At 39.3% G+C, this 20,479-nt stretch overlaps 1 protein-coding gene across 4 annotated transcripts in view; it reads left to right on the top strand.

The window, feature by feature from the left end:
- The window catches only part of LOC138325488 (caspase activity and apoptosis inhibitor 1-like), a 230,883-nt gene that overhangs the window by 139,998 nt on the left and 70,406 nt on the right, over positions 1-20,479 (top strand). For all 4 annotated transcript variants that reach the window (XM_069271177.1, XM_069271179.1, XM_069271178.1 and 1 more), the window contains one exon: positions 13,372-13,539. In XM_069271177.1, coding sequence (XP_069127278.1) covers positions 13,372-13,539 — 168 coding nt within the window. The remainder of the gene's footprint in view (positions 1-13,371; positions 13,540-20,479) is intronic.

The raw sequence follows: 20,479 nt of genomic DNA, 5'->3' as shown, positions 1-20,479 counted from the left end.
TAAAGACCACCACTAAAAGGACCAGGAAAAACTAGTCATTATAACCCATGTGATATTTATATACAGTCAACCCTATCTATAAAACACCACTCAAAGGACCAGGAAAATAGTCCTTATAACACATGTGATCTCTTTATATTACAGTCAAACCCTATCTATAAAGACCACTATCAAAGGACCTAGGAAAATAGTCACTTATAACCCATGTGAATTTATTTACAGTCAACCCTATCTATAAAGACCACTCAAGCGGACCAGGAAAATAGTCCTTATAACCATGTGATCTTTATATACAGTCAAAACCCCCTATCTAAAAACACCACTCAAAAGGACACAGGAAAATAGTCCTTATAACCATGTGATATTTATATACAGTCAACCCTATCTATAAAGAACCACTCAAAGGACCAGGAAAATAGTCCTTATAACCATGTGATCTTTATATACAGTCAACCTTATCTATAAACACCACTCAAAGGACCAGGAAAAATACAGTTCCATTATAAACCATGTGATCTTTATATACAGTCAACCCTATCTATAAAGACCACTCACTAAAACGGACCAGAGAAAATAGGTCCTTATAACCATGTGACCTTTTTATACAGTACAAACCCGTATCTTATAATGGACCACTTCAAAGGACCCAGGAAAATAGTCATTATATAACCATGTTGATCTTTATATACAGTCAACCCGTATCTATAAAGACCACTCCGAAAGGACCAGGAAAATAGTCCTTATACCATTCACCCATGTGATCTTTATATACAGTCAACCCTATCTATAAACACCACTCAAAGGACCAGGAAAATAGTCCTTATAACCATGTGATATTTATATACAGTCAACCTATCTATAAACAGAATCCACTCAAAGGACCAAGGAAAATAGTCCTTATAAACCATGTGATTTTTACTATACAGTCAACCCTTATCTATAAACACTACTCAAATGAACCAGGAAAATAGTCCTTATAAACCACATGTGTGATATTTATATACAGTCAACCCTATCTATAAAACACCACTTCAAAGGACCAGGAAATGAAAATAGTTCTATAACCATGTGATATCTTATATACAGGTCAACCTTATCTATAAACACCACTCAAAGGACCAGGAAAATAGTCCTTATAACCATGTGATATATTATATACAGTCAACCCTATCTATAAAGACCACTCAAAAAGGACAAGGAAAATAGTTCTTAAACCTGGTGTGATCTTTATATACAGTCAACCTTATCTATAAACACTCCTCAAAGACCAGGATAATAGTCCTTATAACCATGTGATTTTGATTATTTTTAGTCAAACCCTAATCTATAAAGACCACTCAAAAAGACAAGGAAAATAGTCCTTTTAACCATGTAGATATTTTATACAGGTCCAACCTTATCTAGTAAACACTACTCAAAAAGACAGAGGATACATAGTCTTTATAAAACCATTGGTGATATTTATATACAGTCAACCCTATCTATAAAGACCTACTCAACGGACAAGGATAAATAGGTCCTTTATAACCATGTGATACTTTATATACAGTCAACCTTATCTATAAACACTACTCAAAGGACCAGGAAAATAGTCCTTCATAACCATGTGATCTTTATATACAGTCAACCCTATCTATAAAAGACCACTCAAAGGACAAGGAAAATAGTCCTTATAAACCATGTGATCTTTATATACAGTCAACCCTATCTATAAAGACCACTCAACGGACAAGGAAAAATAGTCCTTATAACCATGTGATATGATATATACAGTCAACCCTATCTATAAAGACCACTCAACGGAACAAGGAAAATAGTCCTTATAACCATGTGATATTTATCTACAGTCAACCCTATCATATAAAACACCACTAAACTAGGCACCAGGAAAATAGTCTTTCATAACCATGTGATCTATATATTACATTCAACCTATCTATAAAAGACCACTCAAAACCGGACCAGGAAAATAGTCCCTTATAACCATGTGATCTTTATATACAGTCAACCCTATCTATAAAGACCACTCAAAGGACCAGGAAAATAGTCTTATAACCATGTGACATCTTTATATACAGTCAACCCTATCTATAAACACCACTCAAAGGACCAGGAAAATAGTCCTTATAACCATGTGATCTATATATACAGTCAACCCTATCTATAAAGACCACTAAAAGAACCAGGAAAATAGTCCTTATAACCATGTGATCTTTATATACAGTCAACCCTATCTATAAACACCACTCAACCATGTGATCTTTATATACAGTCAACCCTATCTATAAAGACCACTCAACGGACCAGGAAAATAGTCCTTATAACCATGTGATCTTTATATACAGTCAACCCTATCTATAAATACCACTAAAAGGACCAGGAAAATAGTCCTTATAACCATGTGATCTTTATATACAGTCAACCCTATCTATAAACACCACTCAAAGGACCAGGAAAATAGTCCTAATAGCCAGGTGATCTTTATACATAGGTCAAATTGTGTTATAAATAGCCATTTGGGACTCTAAGGAAGTGATCTCAATAAACAGGTGATTACTTTTGACTGAAAATATTTTCTTATCTGACACTATAGAATATTATATTATATTAAAACCCAGTTCCAAATATTCCACACATTACCCAATGTTAACGTTGAAATTCATATATCATGAGCACTGATGGCTGCCTATTTCAATGGATAGTTTTTTCCTAGATCATCAAGATACTTTCAATGATTTTATTTGGAAAGTTTGACTTTTCTTGAGTATGCAAGACATTAAATTGTCTGTTGATATCATAAGATTAAGTTTTCTTTCTGAAGGCCAGAAACTTGATGGTTATCAAAATTGATGGAAAAAAGTGTAGAAAGGAAACCTATCTACAAATTTTTACATGTTAAGAAAACCAGTTTTGAAGTAAGATTTCGTACTGTGATGTAAAATCATAAGTATAATGCTTTTACTTCAAGGCGCTCATAGTCATATTCAGCCAATCCCATCAGCCTTAATATCGAAAAAAACTGGAAAAGTGCAAAGATTACTTTTTTATGTTAAAGCAAGGTGATTTGTATAACTAATCAGAAACTGACATATCGAGACAGAGATCACATGTGTGAGAATAAATCACTCTTTGACCAGGGGCGGTCAATACGTCAGTTTGATGACACTTTGCTGGTCATCCTTTGTCCAGTCTATGTAAATTCTCAGGGTCATTTGTCATTTCAACTCGATACCCTGTCTAAATATTACTGGCCGTGAAAGTATGGGCAATTTTTCTGCCTCTTACACCACATTCGATAATTGTCAGTAAAAAATTGTCAGCTGGCTAATTTGGGGCCGTTATTTAAAGACACCAGAGGTAATTTTCTGTGCAGGGTGCTATAAGCCTGTGCAGATTTTATACGCAGGAGTGTGCAGCGAATTACCGTGACAATTTCCTTGAACCATTTATAACACCATCACATTTTATCATGGTGAAATCAATGGATACGGCCTTGTAAAGTGCACATGGGGAAAATTTAAATAAACCGTTTAGGAGAAGATTCAATCTTGGTCTATTTAATGTTTTATGAAAGTGCTATTTGAAATACATTAATGCCAGCTACAATGAAGGGTGATTGCCAGGGTAGAACAAAATTTGTGGTTGGGCTCCGTTAAAACGGGCAATGAGATACCGTCAGCAGGTGTGTAAAGCTTCCATGTGCATTAGGTTAGATCTGATCATGTAACTATGCAGGGTAGCTGTCTTTGCATCACTTACATACCAATTTATGTATATAACTTTTTTTAACTCATGTTATAAGGCACTCTAAAAGGGAAACTTGTAACCAATTAGGTCTCCAGGTAAACTAGTCACCACTCATGTCTCCAGGTAAACTCATCACCACTCATATCCTCCAGTAAACTAGTCACCACTCATGTCCCCAGGTAAACTCATCACCACTCATGTCTCCAGGTAAACTAGTCACCACTCATGTCCTCTGGTTAACTAGTCACCACTCATGTCTTCAGGTAAACTTAGTCACCACTCATGTCCCACAAGGATAACTAGTCACGCACTCATGTCCTCATGAACTAGTCACCAACTCATGTCCTCAGGTAAACTAGTCACCACTCATGTCCTTCAGGTTAACTAGTCACCACTCATGTCCTCAGGGGTAACTAGTCACCACTTCACCAACGCAAGTCCTCAGGCGTTAACTATAGTCACCACTCATGTCCGTCAGATAAACTTAATCACCACTCATGTCCTCAGGTAAACTAGTCACCACTCATGTCCTACAGGTGAAACTAGTCACCACTCATTGTCACCAGATAAACTAGTCACCACCACTCATGTCCTCAGGTAAACTAGTCACCACTCATGTCCATCCAGGTAAACTAGTCAACCACTGCATGTCACTCAGATAAACTAGTCACCACTCATGTCCTCAGGTTAACTAGTCACCACTCATGTCCTCAGGTTAACTAGTCACCACTCATGTCACCAGGTAAACTAGTCACCACTCATGTTTTCAGGTAAACTAGTCACCACTTATGTCTACAGGTAAACTCGTCACCACTCATGTCACCAGGTAAACTACGTCACCACTCCTCTGCGTGTCACTCAGGTAAACTAGTCACCACTCATGTCCTCAGGTAAACTAGTCACCACTCATGTCCTCAGGTAAAAACTAGTCACCACTCATGTCACCAGGTAAACACCACTCATGTCAGTAAACATAGTCACCACTCATGTCCTCAGGTAAACTAGTCACCACTCATGTCACCAGGTTAACTAGTCACCACTCATGTCACCAGATAAACTAGTCACCACTCATGTCTACAGGTAAACTAGTCACCACTCATGTCCTCAGGTAAACTAGTCACCACTCATGTCCTGAGGTAAACTAGTCACCACTCATGTCTCCAGGTAAACTAGTCACCACTCATGTCACCAGGTAAACTAGTCACCACTCATGTCCTCAGGTAAACTAATACTTAATCACCACTCATGTCATGTCACCAGATAAACTCACCCACTTATGGTCCCTGAGGTAAAACTAGTCACCACTCATGTCCTCAGGTAAACTAGTCACCACTCATGTCACCAGGTAAACTAGTCACCACTCATGTCCTCAGGTAAACTAGTCACCACTCATGTCCTCAGGTAAACTAGTCACCACTCATGTCACCAGGTAAACTAGTCACCACTCATGTCACCAGATAAACTAGTCACCACTCATGTCCTCAGGTAAACTACGTCACCACTCATGTCACCAGAATAAACTAGTCACAACACTCATGTCCTTGTCCAGGTAAACTAGTCACCACTCATGTCAACCAGATAAACTAGTCACCACTCATTGTCCTCAGGGTAAACTAGTCACCACTCATGCGACCAGCATAAACTAGTCACCACTCATGTCACCTCAGGTAAAACTAGTCACCCCACTCATGTCCCCAGGTAACTATTCACCACTCAATGTCCCCAGGATAAACTAGTCACCACTCATGTCACCAGATAAACTAGTCACCACTCATGTCCCCAGGTAAAACAAGTCACCACTCATGTCACCAGGGTCAAACTAGTCACCACTCCATGTCCTCCAAGGTATAACTATTCACCACCTCATGTCCTCAGGTAAACTAGTCACCACTCATGTCCTCACCAGGTAACCTAGTCACCACTCATGTCCTCCAGAGTAAACTAGTCACTCACTCATGTCTCCAGTAAACTAGTCACCACTCATGTCTCCAGGTAAACTAGTCACCACTCATGTCCTCAGGTTAACTAGTCACCACTCATGTCACCAGGTAAACTAGTCACCACTCATGTCCTCAGGTAAACTAGTCACCACTCATGTCCTCAGGTAAACTAAGTCACCACTCATGTCCTCCAGAGATAAACTAAGTAGTCACCACTCATAGTCATCCATGTAAACTAAGTCCTCACATTCAGAGTCATCAGGATAAACTAGTCATCACCACTCATGTCACCCAGTGTAAACTAGTCACACACTTCCATGTCCTCAGGTAAACTAGTCACCACTCATGTCCCTCAGGTAAACTAGTCACCAACTCATGTCCTCCAGGTAAACTAGTCACCACTCATGTCCTCAATCTAGTCACCACTCATGTCCCCATGGTAGAACCTAGTCACCACTCATGTCCTCAGGTAAACTAGTCACCACTCATGTCCTCAGGTAAACTAGTCACCACTCATGTCACTCAGGTAAACTAGTCACCAACTCATGTCATCAGGTAAACTAGTCACCATCGCATGTCCTCAGGGTAAGAACTAAGTCACCACTTAGTGTCCTCAAAACTAGTCACCACTCATGTCCACCAGATAAAACTAGTCACCACTCATGTCCTCCAGTAAACTAATCACCACTTATGTCCTCAGGTAAACTAGTCACCACACTCATGTCCTCAGCAGATTAAACTAGTCACCACTCATGTCCTCAGGTAAACTAGTCACCATTCATGTCTCAGGTGAACTAGTCACCACTCATGTCCCCAGGTGAAACTAGTCACCACTCATGTCCTCAGGTAAACTAGTCACCACTCATGTCCTTCAGGTAACTAGTCACCACTCATGTCACCAGATAAACTAGTCACCACTCATGGTCCTCCAGGTAACTAGTCACCACTTCATGTGTCACCAGGTAAACTAGTCACCAAGTCATGTCACCAGAATAAACCTTGTCACCACTCATATACTCAGGTAAACTAGTCACCACTCATGTCAACTCAGGTAAACTAGTCACCACTCATGTCCTCAGGTAAACTAGTCACCACTCATGTCACCAGGTAAACTAGTCACCACTCATGTCCTCAGGTAAACTAGTCACCACTCATGTCTACAGGTAAACTAGTCACCACTCATGTCCTCAGGTAAACTAGTCACCACTCATGTCCCCAGGTAAACTAGTCACCACTCATGTCCTCAGGTAAACTAGTCACCACTCATGTCCTCAGGTTAACTAGTCACCACTCATGTCTCCAGGTAAACTAGTCACCACTCATGTCCTCAGGTAAACTAGTCACCACTCATGTCACCAGGTAAACTAGTCACCACTCATGTCCTCAGGTAAACTAGTCACCACTCATGTCCCCAGGTAAACTAGTCACCACTCATGTCACCAGGTAAAACTAGTCACCACTCATGTCACCAGGTAAACTAGTCACCACTCATGTCCTCAGGTTAACTAGTCACCACTCATGTCGCCAGATAAACTAGTCACCACTCATGTCTAGTCACCACTCATGTCACCAGGTAAACTAGTCACCACTCATGTCCTCAGGTTAACTAGTCACCACTCATGTCCCCAGGTAAACTAGTCACCACTCATGTCTCCAGGTAAACTAGTCACCACTCATGTCTCCAGGTAAACTAGTCACCACTCATGTCACCAGGTAAACTAGTCACCACTCATGTCTCCAGGTAAACTAGTCACCACTCATGTCCTCAGGTAAACTAGTCACCACTCATGTCCTCAGGTTAAAACTAGTCACCACTCATGTCCTTCCAGGTAAAACTAGTCACCACTCATGGTCCTACAGGTAAACTAGTCACCACTCATGTCCTCAGGTTAACTAGTCACCACTCATGTCTCCAGGTAAACTAGTCACCACTCATGTCTCCAGGTAAACTAGTCACCACTCATGTCCTCAGGTAAACTAGTCACCACTCATGTCCCCAGGTAAACTAGTCACCACTCATGTCATGTCCCAGGTAAAAACTAGTCACCACTCATGTCCCCAGGTAAACTAGTCACCACTCATGTCCTACCAGGTAAACTAGTCACCACTCATGTCCTCAGGTTAACTAGTCACCACTCATGTCCTCCAGGTAAAACTAGTCACCACTCATGTCACCAGGTAAACTAGTCACCACTCATGTCACCAGGTAAACTAGTCACCACTCATGTCCTCAGGTAAACTAGTCACCACTCATGTCCACCAGGTTAAACTAGTCACCACTCATGTCACCAGGTAAACTAGTCACCACTCATGTCACCAGGTAAACTAGTCACCACTCATGTCCTCAGGTAAAACTAGTCACCACTCATGTCTTCTCAGGTAAACTAGTCACCACTCATGTCCTCAGGTAAACTAGTCACCACTCATGTCACCAGGTAAACTAGTCACCACTCATGTCCTCAGGTAAACTAGTCACCACTCATGTCCTCAGGTAAAACTAGTCACCACTCATGTCACCAGGTAAACTAGTCACCACTCATGTCACCTCAGGTAAACAGTCACCACTCATGTCCTCAGGTAAACTAGTCACCACTCATGTCACCAGGTAAACTAGTCACCACTCATGTCACCAGATAAACTAGTCACCACTCATGTCCCAGGTAAACTAGTCACCACTCATGTCACCAGGTAAAACTATGTCACCACTCATGTCACCAGAGGTAAAACTAGTCACCACTCATGTCACCAGGTAAACTAGTCACCACTCATGTCCTCAGGTAAAACTAGTCACCACTCATGTCTCAGGTAAACTAGTCACCACTCATGTCACCAGGTAAACTAGTCACCACTCATGTCCCAGGTAAACTAGTCACCACTCATGTCCCAGGTAACTAGTCACCACTCATGTCCAGTTATAAACTAGTCACCACTCATGTCCTCAGGTAAACTAGTCACCACTCATGTCCCCACAGGTAAAACTAGTCACCCACTCATGTCCTCAGGTAAACTAGTCACCACTCATGTCCTCAGGTAAACTAGTCACCATCATGTCACCAGGTAAACTAGTCACCACTCATGTCCCCAGGTAAACTAGTCACCACTCATGTCCTCAGGTTAACTAGTCACCACTCATGTCCTCAGGTAAACTAGTCACCACTCATGTCACCAGGTTAAACTAGTCACCACTCATGTCCCAGGTAAACTAGTCACCACTCATGTCCCAGGTTAACTAGTCACCACTCATGTCCTCAGGTTAAACTAGTCACCACTCATGTCCTCAGGTTAACTAGTCACCATTCATGCCCTCAGGTTAACTAGTCACCATTCATGCCCTCAGGTTAACTAGTCACCATTCATGCCCTCAGGTTAACTAGTCACCACTCATGTCCTCAGGTAAACTAGTCACCACTCATGTCCTCAGTTAAACTAGTCACCACTCATGTCCTCAGGTAAACTAGTCACCACTCATGTCCTCCAGGTTAACTAGTCACCACTATGTCCCCAGGTAACTAGTCACCACTCATGTCCGTCTAGTCAGGTTAACTAGTCACCACTCATGTCTCCAGGTTTCATGTCCCATCATGTCCTCAGGTAAACTAGTCACCACTCATGTCCTCAGGTAAACTCGTCACCACTCATGTCTCCAGGTAAACTAGTCACCACTCATGTCCCCAAGTCTAGTCACCATTCATGTCAATAGATAAACACCATTCATCAGGTCACCACTCATGTCCCCAAGTCTAGTCACCACGCATGTCACCAGATTAACTAGTCACCACTCATGTCACCAGATAAACTAGTCACCACTCATGTCCTCAGGTAAACTAGTCACCATTCATGTCCCCAGAGTCTAGTCACCACTCATGTCCCCAGGTCTAGTCACCACTCATGTCACCAGGTAAAACACTAGTCACCACTCAGTCCCAAGTCAGTCTAACTCACCCATCATGTCACAATATCTAGTCACCACTCATGTCCCCAGGTAAACTAGTCACCACTCATGTCCCAGGTAAACTAGTCACCACTCATGTCCCAGGTTAACTAGTCACCACTCATGTCCTCAGGTAAACTAGTCACCACTCATGTCCCCAGGTAAACTAGTCACCACTCATGTCCTCAGGTAACTAGTCACCACTCATGTCCTCAGGTAAACTAGTCACCACTCATGTCACCAGGATAAACTAGTCACCACTCATGTCCCATATCACCACTCATGTCACCAGGTAAACTAGTCACCACTCATGTCTCAGATGTCACCACTCATGTCTCAGTAAACTAGTCACTATGTCACCAGTCTAGTCACCATCATTCAGGTTAACTAGTCACCACTCATGTCTCCAGATAAACTAGTCACCACTCATGTCTCCAGATAAACTAGTCACCACTCATGTCTCCAGGTAAACTAGTCACCACTTATGTCTCCAGATAAACTAGTCACCACTCATGTCCAGATAAACTAGTCACCACTCATGTCACCAGATAAACTTATCACCACTCATGTTCCAGGTAAACTTTCATACACTTATGAATACTTTGAGTCTGATTTCTTGAACCGATTGTAAAATTCAGTTTTCAGTAGTGCATTTTATTGTTCTGTTTTCCACTTTTGAAGTTGTAAGTGTATATTAAAGAAATGATTTTTCATGTTCCTCTATTTCTTCCAGATAATTTGGTCTCATACTCATGTTCATGAATGTATGGAGTAATTAACTTTTTTTGTCCTAAAAGAACTAAACACGAACTGTACAATTACAAACCAAGACTGCAGCGGACTAGTTTTACTTGTAATTATCTGATGTGAAGTCCCTTCAATGTCAGTGCAAAGATAAGAAATTTTGGTAAATTATGGAAATCCACCAAAAATGCACATGGTAAAAAACATTAGATAAAAAGACGGGCTAAGGTTTTGTTATCATGCATGATATTTATAAGCCTGCTTGTATTTAGTTTATATCATTTTGTTGCATTAATGTTAAGATATTGATGTTGTAGAATACAGTCTTTGCTAAATATCTAATATCATTAACACATTTCTTCAACTGACAATTTGGTCTCATACTCATGAATGTATGTTTGTTTTGCCTAGAGATGAAAACTGTAAAAACAACCAAGACTGCAGCGGAGAAATATTGTAATTATTCCTCCCTTCTGTCAGTGCCAAGATTTTTGGTAACCAAGTATAAAAAAAGGTTGAAATCAGTAGAAAAAAGAAAAGTCGAAAACAAAGCCAATTTTGGAGATTAATTAGTTTAAGATTGTGTTGTACACACACGCTCTGTTCTAATATCATCAACACATCCCTTCAACAGCAAGCGTTACAGAATTTTATTTGGCAGTTATGCTTTTCTCATCAACCCTTCTATAAATTGCTATAAGCAATTCTGAAAATAAGTTGATTCATACAGGATGCTAGAGGTCTTTTGAAATGATGTTATTTGATGAGCATTTTGTTTCTATAGCATACGATGTAGATAAGCCTGCATGGCCCTGAAAGAGAAATATTCACTCTATATGAAGCTATTGGAAGAATTTTGATTTCTTCTAACGTTGCTTCGGCCTGTTTCGTTTGATGTGGCGATGCGAGGGGTGTAATTTTCATTCTTCTGCAAAGTCTCAAGTCGGAGTTTACAGATTATGCTTCTAGGTGATTATGACTCTGTCGATTAAGTATCTGTCATAGGGGCAATGTGGTACTGTCATCCTGATGGCAAACTTTAGTGGTAAAGTGACGATGTCGAGGTTAGTGGTAACAAACGATGTGGCGTATTACCGTCACAGCGTGTAGTGTAAGGAGCACTCAAAAAATGCACTGAAGTCGCACATTGCTATTGCGTAACATCTGTGTAACATGTGCCTGCAGTGGAGGCAGAGCTTGCTATTTAAACACTTTGATGCTTCAGATTTCATAGGGAATCGGCCCTTTAACGGTTAAAAGACAGCGGAGCAGATCTGCAGTGCTGTGATTGAAGTTTACAAGTTATATAGGAGGGGCATGCACAGATATCTCGATACTTATTGAACAAAAACGTAATTATATAGACTTGTTGATGGGGTTCCAAAACTACACATGACGAGGACATGCATTCATTCAACATCAAATACATCTTCAATATTTATTTATCATTATGTACAATTAGTGGAATGAGCTACAATTAATGCCTATATTTGGACAAAAGACACAGGCAAGTTGCAGGTATTCATGTAAAGATTTTTTAGGGAAAACGCATTGGCCATGTAGCACTTGCCATCAGGTTTCATTATCTAAACAGAAATGAAAATTAAGTTAGTCATATTTAGGTAAATTTTTACACTTGACCTTTACTAAAGTTGATCAATGTAGATAAAACTATAAGTGATATTGTTAGCCCTATGTTACACATTGATGAAGGTTGATGATATTATAAAACTGAAATTATTTTTTGATGTGGAATAATTTAATAACAGATGATGAGTTTAAGTGGGGATTTTCAGCCAACATTTTATGTGCGTGAATCATATGTAAAGTTCATTATTTATTTTGATAGAAATATTTTAAATAATTAGCAAAAATTCTGAAAATGAAAAAATAATTGAAATGAAAATATATGGGAGAAAATACAAATAAAATGAATTAAAGAAGGCAAAAAAAATAATAAAAAAATCCTGTATTCCTGCAGGCGAGAGTTTAAATCTGAACTTGCAATTTGTAGAAACTAAGCGTACAGTAATGATGCAAATGTTAAGTTCTTGTCTATAAGTACAATAGGTGTATAATGTGGTTACAGCCACACCGGTTTACATTAATAATTTGGGTAGAGATCCCAAATTGCTACAGACTTTCTAATGGTTCCTCAGGGACAGTTATCTTACCGCCCATATCTATCTGAAAAATCTAACGATTATAAAATCTGAACCAACATGACACCCGCTTTTTGTAAGAATTATATTAGACATGGTAAAAAAAGGGGGAAATTGGCAATGAATGATGCATTAAAAGTCTATATTTATATTAATGAGATAAGTGTAGATCTGTGTTAAAACCGCGGCTAATTGTCCATTCCACCAGACAGTGTCCTCTTCTACATCAGTAGATTCAAGCATGGTTACGACACTGATTAGAAATCTGGGACAAAACAATGTTTGGTATCTCTACGATTATAAGTTTTAGTAGAACTATATAGACATTTAGAAATATACCAAATTGTCCATTTGATAAAACATTCATAAGTAGTGATACTACTGTTTGGATATTTATCACGGCAGCACATCAGCCCATCTAGAGCAATGGAATGTGTTTTATAAGTTGTTTTTTTTCGCCTGTATAAATCATAGGATCAATTTAGACCTGTCACATCCAATCAGAAGCTCCGATTCTCCTCCAGCCCGGCTCAACACGTGTATCACCGTTAGCTTCATCGCCAGACCTTTCCTTTTTTTGAAAGGGAATGAATTGTTTTTGACACCGCCTAGCTATAAGACTTGGATTAATTGCTAGATCTTAGTCTCAGACATGCTTGAGAAGGATATTAATTGTGGTATCTGGTGTGCTTGCCTGCCTACCACAATTATATAATACTATCTCTTATAAATTAAATACTTGTAATCCATTCCTCGATCTGCTCAGCTTATCATAATTATTTTCACAGAAAATATGAAATTTTAGATCATCATTTACAACTTTGTTTTTCTTTTTTTTCTGTTTTAGTCTACAAAGAGGAGTAGCTCAGATAATGATGTTGACAGTGACCTTGACCTAGAGCGGGACCTGAAGCCTATTGGAGACTATATCAAAGATAGGCGGACTATGTTGGACCAGATGTTCCGATGTTTAAAGGGAGGCAGTCTTCAAAGAAACCTTCCTGATGTCCTCAAGGTGAAGAAAATGGCAAAAAAAAAGCAAAAAAAAAGGCGAATACTTGTTTTAAAGCCCCCGCAGCTTTCAATTTTGTGGCGCAGCAGTTGTATGATATGTAGCCACCCAAAATAAAAGTGACAAGTTTGAATTGTTGTCAAGGGTTTACATTGGCATTAAAGAAAAAAAAGTTCTTTTACTGATCACTATTTCATTTTTTCTTTTTACTTAAAAAATTAATTTGGTATTGGACCAATTTTTAATCTGTTATCTCCCTTGACCTCTTTTCTATAATTACTTGTTTCTTGTATTCATGTTTAGGAGAAATTGTGCAAATTGATTTAATAGGTTTAGGGAGCTATAACTATTATTTCAACTACCAATGCAATCATTGGCTAAGTCATATGGGTATCCATCGCAACACATGTCATCATGGTATATCATAGAAGTATCCATGACACCAGTATCATTGGCTAAGTAATATAGGTACTCTTGGCAACACATGTCATCATGGTACATCATAGAGGTATTTATGACTACAGTATCATTGGCTAAGTGATATGGTAACCCATGGCAACACATGTCATCATGGTACATCATAGAAGTATCCATTACAACAGTATCATTGGCTAAGTCATGTAGGTATCCATGGCAACACATGTCATCATGGTACATCATAGAGGTATTTATGACTACAGTATCATTGGCTAAGTGATATGGGTACCCATGGCAACACATGTCATCATGGTACATTATAGAGGTATCCATTACAACAGTATCATTGGCTAAGTCATGTAGGTATCCATGACAACACATGTCATCATGGTACATCATAGAGGTATTTATGACTACAGTATCATTGTCTAAGTCATATGGGTACCCATGGCAACACATGTCATCATGGTACATCATAGAAGTATCCATTACAACAGTATCATTGGCTAAGTCATATGGGTACCCATGGCAACACATGTCATCATGGTACATCATAGAAGTATCCATTACAACAGTATCATTGGCTAAGTCATATGGGTATCCATGGCAACACATGTCATCATGGTACATCATAGAAGTATCCATTACAACAGTATCATTGGCTAAGTCATATGGGTACCCATGGCAACACATGTCATCATGGTACATCATAGAGGTATCCATTACAACAGTGTCATTGGCTAAGTCATATGGGTACCCATGGCAACACATGTCATCATGGTACATCATAGAGGTATCCATTACAACAGTGTCATTGGCTAAGTCATATGGGTATCCATGGCAACACATGTCATCATGGTACATCATAGAAGTATCCATTACAACAGTATCATTGGCTAAGTCATATGGGTATCCATGGCAACACATGTCATCATGATACATCATAGAGGTATTTATGACTACAGTATCATTGGCTAAGTCATATGGGTACCCATGGCAACACATGTCATCATGGTACATCATAGAAGTATCCATTACAACAGTATCATTGGCTAAGTCATATGGGTATCCATGGCAACACATGTCATCATGGTACATCACAGAAGTATCCATTACAACAGTATCATTGGCTAAGTCATATGGGTACCCATGGCAACACATGTCATCATGGTACATCATAGAAGTATCCATTACAACAGTATCATTGGCTAAGTCATATGGGTATCCATGGCAACACATGTCATCATGGTACATCATAGAAGTATCCATTACAACAGTATCATTGGCTAAGTCATATGGGTATCCATGGCAACACATGTCATCATGGTACATCATAGAAGTATCCATTACAACAGTATCATTGGCTAAGTCATATGGGTATCCATGGCAACACATGTCATCATGGTACATCATAGAAGTATCCATTACAACAGTATCATTGGCTAAGTCATATGGGTACCCATGGCAACACATGTCATCATGGTACATCATAGAGGTATCCATTACAACAGTATCATTGGCTAAGTCATATGGGTACCCATGGCAACACATGTCATCATGATACATTATAGAGGTATCCATTACAACAGTATCATTGGCTAAATCATATGGGTACCCATGGCAACACATGTCATCATGGTACATCATAGAGGTATCCATTACAACAGTGTCATTGGCTAAGTCATATGGGTATCCATGGCAACACATGTCATCATGGTACATCATAGAAGTGTCCATTACAACAGTATCATTGGCTAAGTCATATGGGTACCCATGGCAACACATGTCATCATGGTACATCATAGAGGTATCCATTACAACAGTATCATTGGCTAAGTCATATGGGTACCCATGGCAACACATGTCATCATGATACATCATAGAGGTATTTATGACTACAGTATCATTGGCTAAGTGATATGGGTACCCATGGCAACACATGTCATCATGATACATCATAGATATATCCATTACAACAGTATCATTGGCTAAGTCACATGGGTACCCATGGCAACACATGTCATCATGGTACATCATAGAGGTATCCATTACAACAGTATCATTGGCTAAGTCATATGGGTATCCATGGCAACACATGTCGTCATATGGTACATCATAGAGGTATCCATTACAACAGTATCATTGGCTAAGTCATATGGGTATCCATGGCAACACATGTCGTCATATGGTACATCATAGATATCTATGACAACAGTGTCATTGGCTAAATCATGGGGGTAGCTATAACAACGATTTGATTGGCTAATTAAGCCATAGGGGTAGTTATGACTACAGTTTCATTGGCTAAGACAGAAGAGTATCTATAACTACAATTTGATTGGTTAAGCCAAAGGGGTTAATTGCTATAACTGCAATTTGATTGGTTAAGCTCTAGAGGTAGCTTTGACTACAATTTGATTGGTTAAGCTAAAGGAGTTGCTATGACTACTGCAATTTAATTGACTATTTTAAGTCATAGGGATTCCAATAATTGGCAATTGATTGTTTGCTACTGTACATGTATAAATGTACATATAGTTTGTCATAATGTTTTTAGAACTAAGACAGAGTAGCACTCCTTTTTATGATATTGTTTGAGTAAAGTTGACTTTAAATTGTTGAATTTATGTTATAGATATTTTCAATAAATTGAATTTCAGCTGGAGACAGAACAGATGCAGCTCTAATCTGCCAAAATTTAAACTGAGTAGGATATTGGAATCAATGACCATTTTCCCTTCCATTTTCCTTCATGACTTTTAACTAATAGCCGTATCAATGACTGTTTTAAATATCAATATAAAATCAATTTCAATTCAGCATATAAGATCCACGGGGAATATCAATCTTTGTGCTTTACATACAGACCCTATTCACTGTCTACTATGGCTATCTACATGTAATCCATAACGGTTGCATGCCTTACTCTAACCTCTTTTGGTTCCCAGAAATGGTGTCCAAACGACTTTGGTTCTGTCCCTAGGGGCTAGAATCTGAACTTTCTTGCTTAATCCCCTTGGTGTCGGGCTTCATTTCCCCCCTCCCCCCTCCCAGTTACTAACCACGGCCATGCCTGACCAAGGGACATATATTATCTTCCAAAGTCTCATTAGATATTGGATCTGGGTATTACAATGTTCAAATGCTGATATAGTGATTCAGGTAATTAATTATTAAGAAATAGCAAATTAAAATCATATTGTTAAAAAAGGAATAGCGGAGGTCAGCCAGTGCAACGCAGGGCCCCAATGTGGCAGCATTCCGTACAGGTTAAATTATCGCTTTTTGTGGACTTTTAACTGTGGATTTCAGTCATTAAAAATTCATTGGCTATGTATGTGCAATTGATTTTCCTCGATTTAATCATTCTTTTAAAGATAAAGCTTTTATGAGGTCTATTGCCCTTCGTGAACTCAAACTACACCAGGTGAAAGGAAAAGCATATTATACCCAGGCCGGGCATGTTGAAATTAAATTACGGTTATTTCTTGTGAACTTGTGTCCATTAAGTGGTGTGTATAGCATTGTACCCGTTGGACCCTTGGTTTCTACCCTGCGTTGTCAGGACAATTACATCATCTTGAGAAGAGAGATGGCTGTGAATTATTGATGCATGGTTAATAAAATCAAACATGATCCTTGTCTGTATCTAGTCTTGGCCATATTTGTACGTCCAAAAAGTATGGTAAATATTGATAAAGGTGACATTTTCAGTCTACACTCTGGCTTCTGTTAATGCCCTGTGCTATTGCGCCGCAGATATAAACACATATTCAATCTGGCACAAATCTTCCCAAAGTTAAAACTTTTCCAATTTTTGTTTACCTTTTGTTGCCACAGCAATGCCAATGGTTTTATCATTATACAATTTTTCTTTCTTTTCTTAAAAAAGATAGCTTTTCATGTAGATCGGATTAAGATAAAGATTACAATTATTTAGTCAAGCAAGTTCAACAAATTTTTAAACAAATTTACCTTTTCTATTTCAAAAACTTGATTTAAGACCATTTGAATTGGACACTACATAAACAGAAAATGTAGGGTTTTAATTGATAGATGTACCCATAAGCTCTCCATATCTTGGTTACGAGTTCAAGTCCCACTTGGTGTAGTAACCTGAGGTAGATATTGGTGGTTTTTCTTTAGGTCCTTTGACCGTAGGTTGGTGGTTTTTCTTTGGGTCCTTTTGTCATAGGTTAATGATTTTTCTCTTTGTCTTTTGGCAGTAGTTTGACGATTTTTCTTTGCGTTCTTTGGTTGTTGGTTGACAATTTTTCTCTTGGTCCTTTGGTTGTTGGTTGACGATTTTCTCTGGGTCCTTTTGTTGTTGGTTGACGATTTTTCTCGGTCCTTTGGTTGTTGGTTGATGATTTTTCTCTGGGTCCTTTGGTTGTTGGTTGATGATTTTTCTCTGGGTCCTTTGGTTGTTGGTTGACGATTTTTCTCTGGGTCCTTTGGTTGTTGGTTGACAATTTTTTCTCTGGGTCCTTTGGTTGTTGGTTGATGATTTTTCTCTGGGTCCTTTGGTTGTTGGTTGATGATTTTTCTCTGGGTTCTTTGGCCGTAGATTGGTGATATTTCTCTGGGACTTTTCTACCACAATCAAAACCTGACTTATTCTATTTAATGATAACCATTGATGCTTATCTGATGGAATAAATCTAATTTAGATTAATCATTAAATATTACATTTTTTGGTTTGTTCTGATATCATTCATATGATAGAAGTTTTAGATATGTTTGGTTTTGGTTTTATTAGTTTAAAGTCCTATTTACAGCCATGACCATTTAAGGACTTACCTGTCTGAGGTTTATAGGTGGAGGAAAGTAGGAGTGCTCAGAGAAAAATCACCGGCCAGTGGTCAGTACCTGGCAACTGTTCCACATGGGATTCAAACTCGCAACCCAGAGGTGGAGGGCTTGTGGGAATATGTCAGGACATCTTAACCACTTGGCCTAAATATGTTAAAATGAATTTGAATTGTAAGTTTGGCATGTAGGGAAGATATTTATCCTGGGTACTTTCTTCATATGTGTGTAATGTTTGTTAATAAATACATTTCTTATAGCTCTATAATAAAGATCTTCTAAGTACAAGTGAATGTACATACAATACTAGTTCCCTGTTACTGTAGATGATTTAGATCTTCCAAGTTCACATCAGACTTTGGAAGTTAAAGGACAAATGTGGTGATCGACAGTCTGTCCTTTTCCTACTTTACCATCAAGTCGTCAGATTTTGTTCTAAGTCACATGTCTCCAAGACATTTGTGTGCATATTCAAAACTCCATTAGTTCACAATCATAGATAAAGCCTACGACAGCTGTTGCAGAAAAAAAATTATATTATGAAATAAAATGAAATTATGTCTAGTCGATAGTTTGTGCCTAATGTGAATACAAGTCTGGGAAGTGCATGTCCTAAAGCACTTAAAACAGCTAGCTAACTCAGGAAACGGTACGGAAATTCCACTAAACTGCTCCCCCAACATCAGGACCATAATTATAGAAACTGTTAGGATTATACTGGCTTAAAGGTATATATATGGGGTGGATTGTGGGGTGTTTATGTGGGATGGGTTATACAGTGGGTTGTGGGATGGGTTATGAAGGCAGGTTTTACACACTAAAGTGGGTAGTGACAAAAGGTTGTTTATTTGAGTTTTGAGGTGGGTTGTAAGGTGAGTTGTGAGGTAAGTGGTGACTTGGGTTATCAAGTAGATGGTGAGGTGGGATGGGTTGTAAGGTGAGTTGTGAGGTGAGTGGTTACCTGGGTTATCAAGTAGATGGTGAGGTGGGATGGGTTGTAAGGTGAGTTGTGAGGTGAGTGGTTACATGGGTTATCAAGTAGATGGTGAGGTGGGATGGGTTGTAAGGTGAGTTGTGAGGTAAGTGGTGACTTGGGTTATCAAGTAGATGGTGAGGTGGGATGGGTTGTAAGGTGAGTTGTGAGGTGAGTGGTGACTTGGGTTATCAAGTAGATGGTGAGGTGGGATGGGTTGTAAGGTGAGTTGTGAGGTAAGTGGTGACTTGGGTTATCAAGTAGATGGTGAGGTGGGATGGGTAGTGAGGTGAGTGGTTACATGGGTTATCAAGTAGATGGTGAGGTGGGATGGGTTGTAAGGTGAGTTGTGAGGTAAGTGGTGACTTGGGTTATCAAGTAGATGGTGAGGTGGGATGGGTTGTAAGGTGAGTTGTGAGGTAAGTGGTGACTTGGGTTATCAAGTAGATGGTGAGGTGGGATGGGTTGTAAGGTGAGTTGTGAGGTAAGTGGTGACTTGGGTTATCAAGTAGATGGTGAGGTGGGATGGGTAGTGAGGTGAGTTGTGAGGTGAGTGGTTACATGGGTTATCAAGTAGATGGTGAGGTGGGATGGGTTGTAAGGTGAGTTGTGAGGTAAGTGGTGACTTGGGTTATCAAGTAGATGGTGAGGTGGGATGGGTTGTAAGGTGAGTTGTGAGGTGAGTGGTTACATGGGTTATCAAGTAGATGGTGAGGTGGGATGGGTAGTGAGGTGAGTTGTGAT

This window comes from Argopecten irradians, chromosome 6 (genome assembly GCF_041381155.1).
Source record: "Argopecten irradians isolate NY chromosome 6, Ai_NY, whole genome shotgun sequence".
NCBI classification, from domain to species: Eukaryota; Metazoa; Mollusca; class Bivalvia; order Pectinida; family Pectinidae; genus Argopecten; species Argopecten irradians.
Note: the sequence above shows the minus strand (reverse complement) of the source record. Positions and strands in the feature narration are given on the sequence as shown.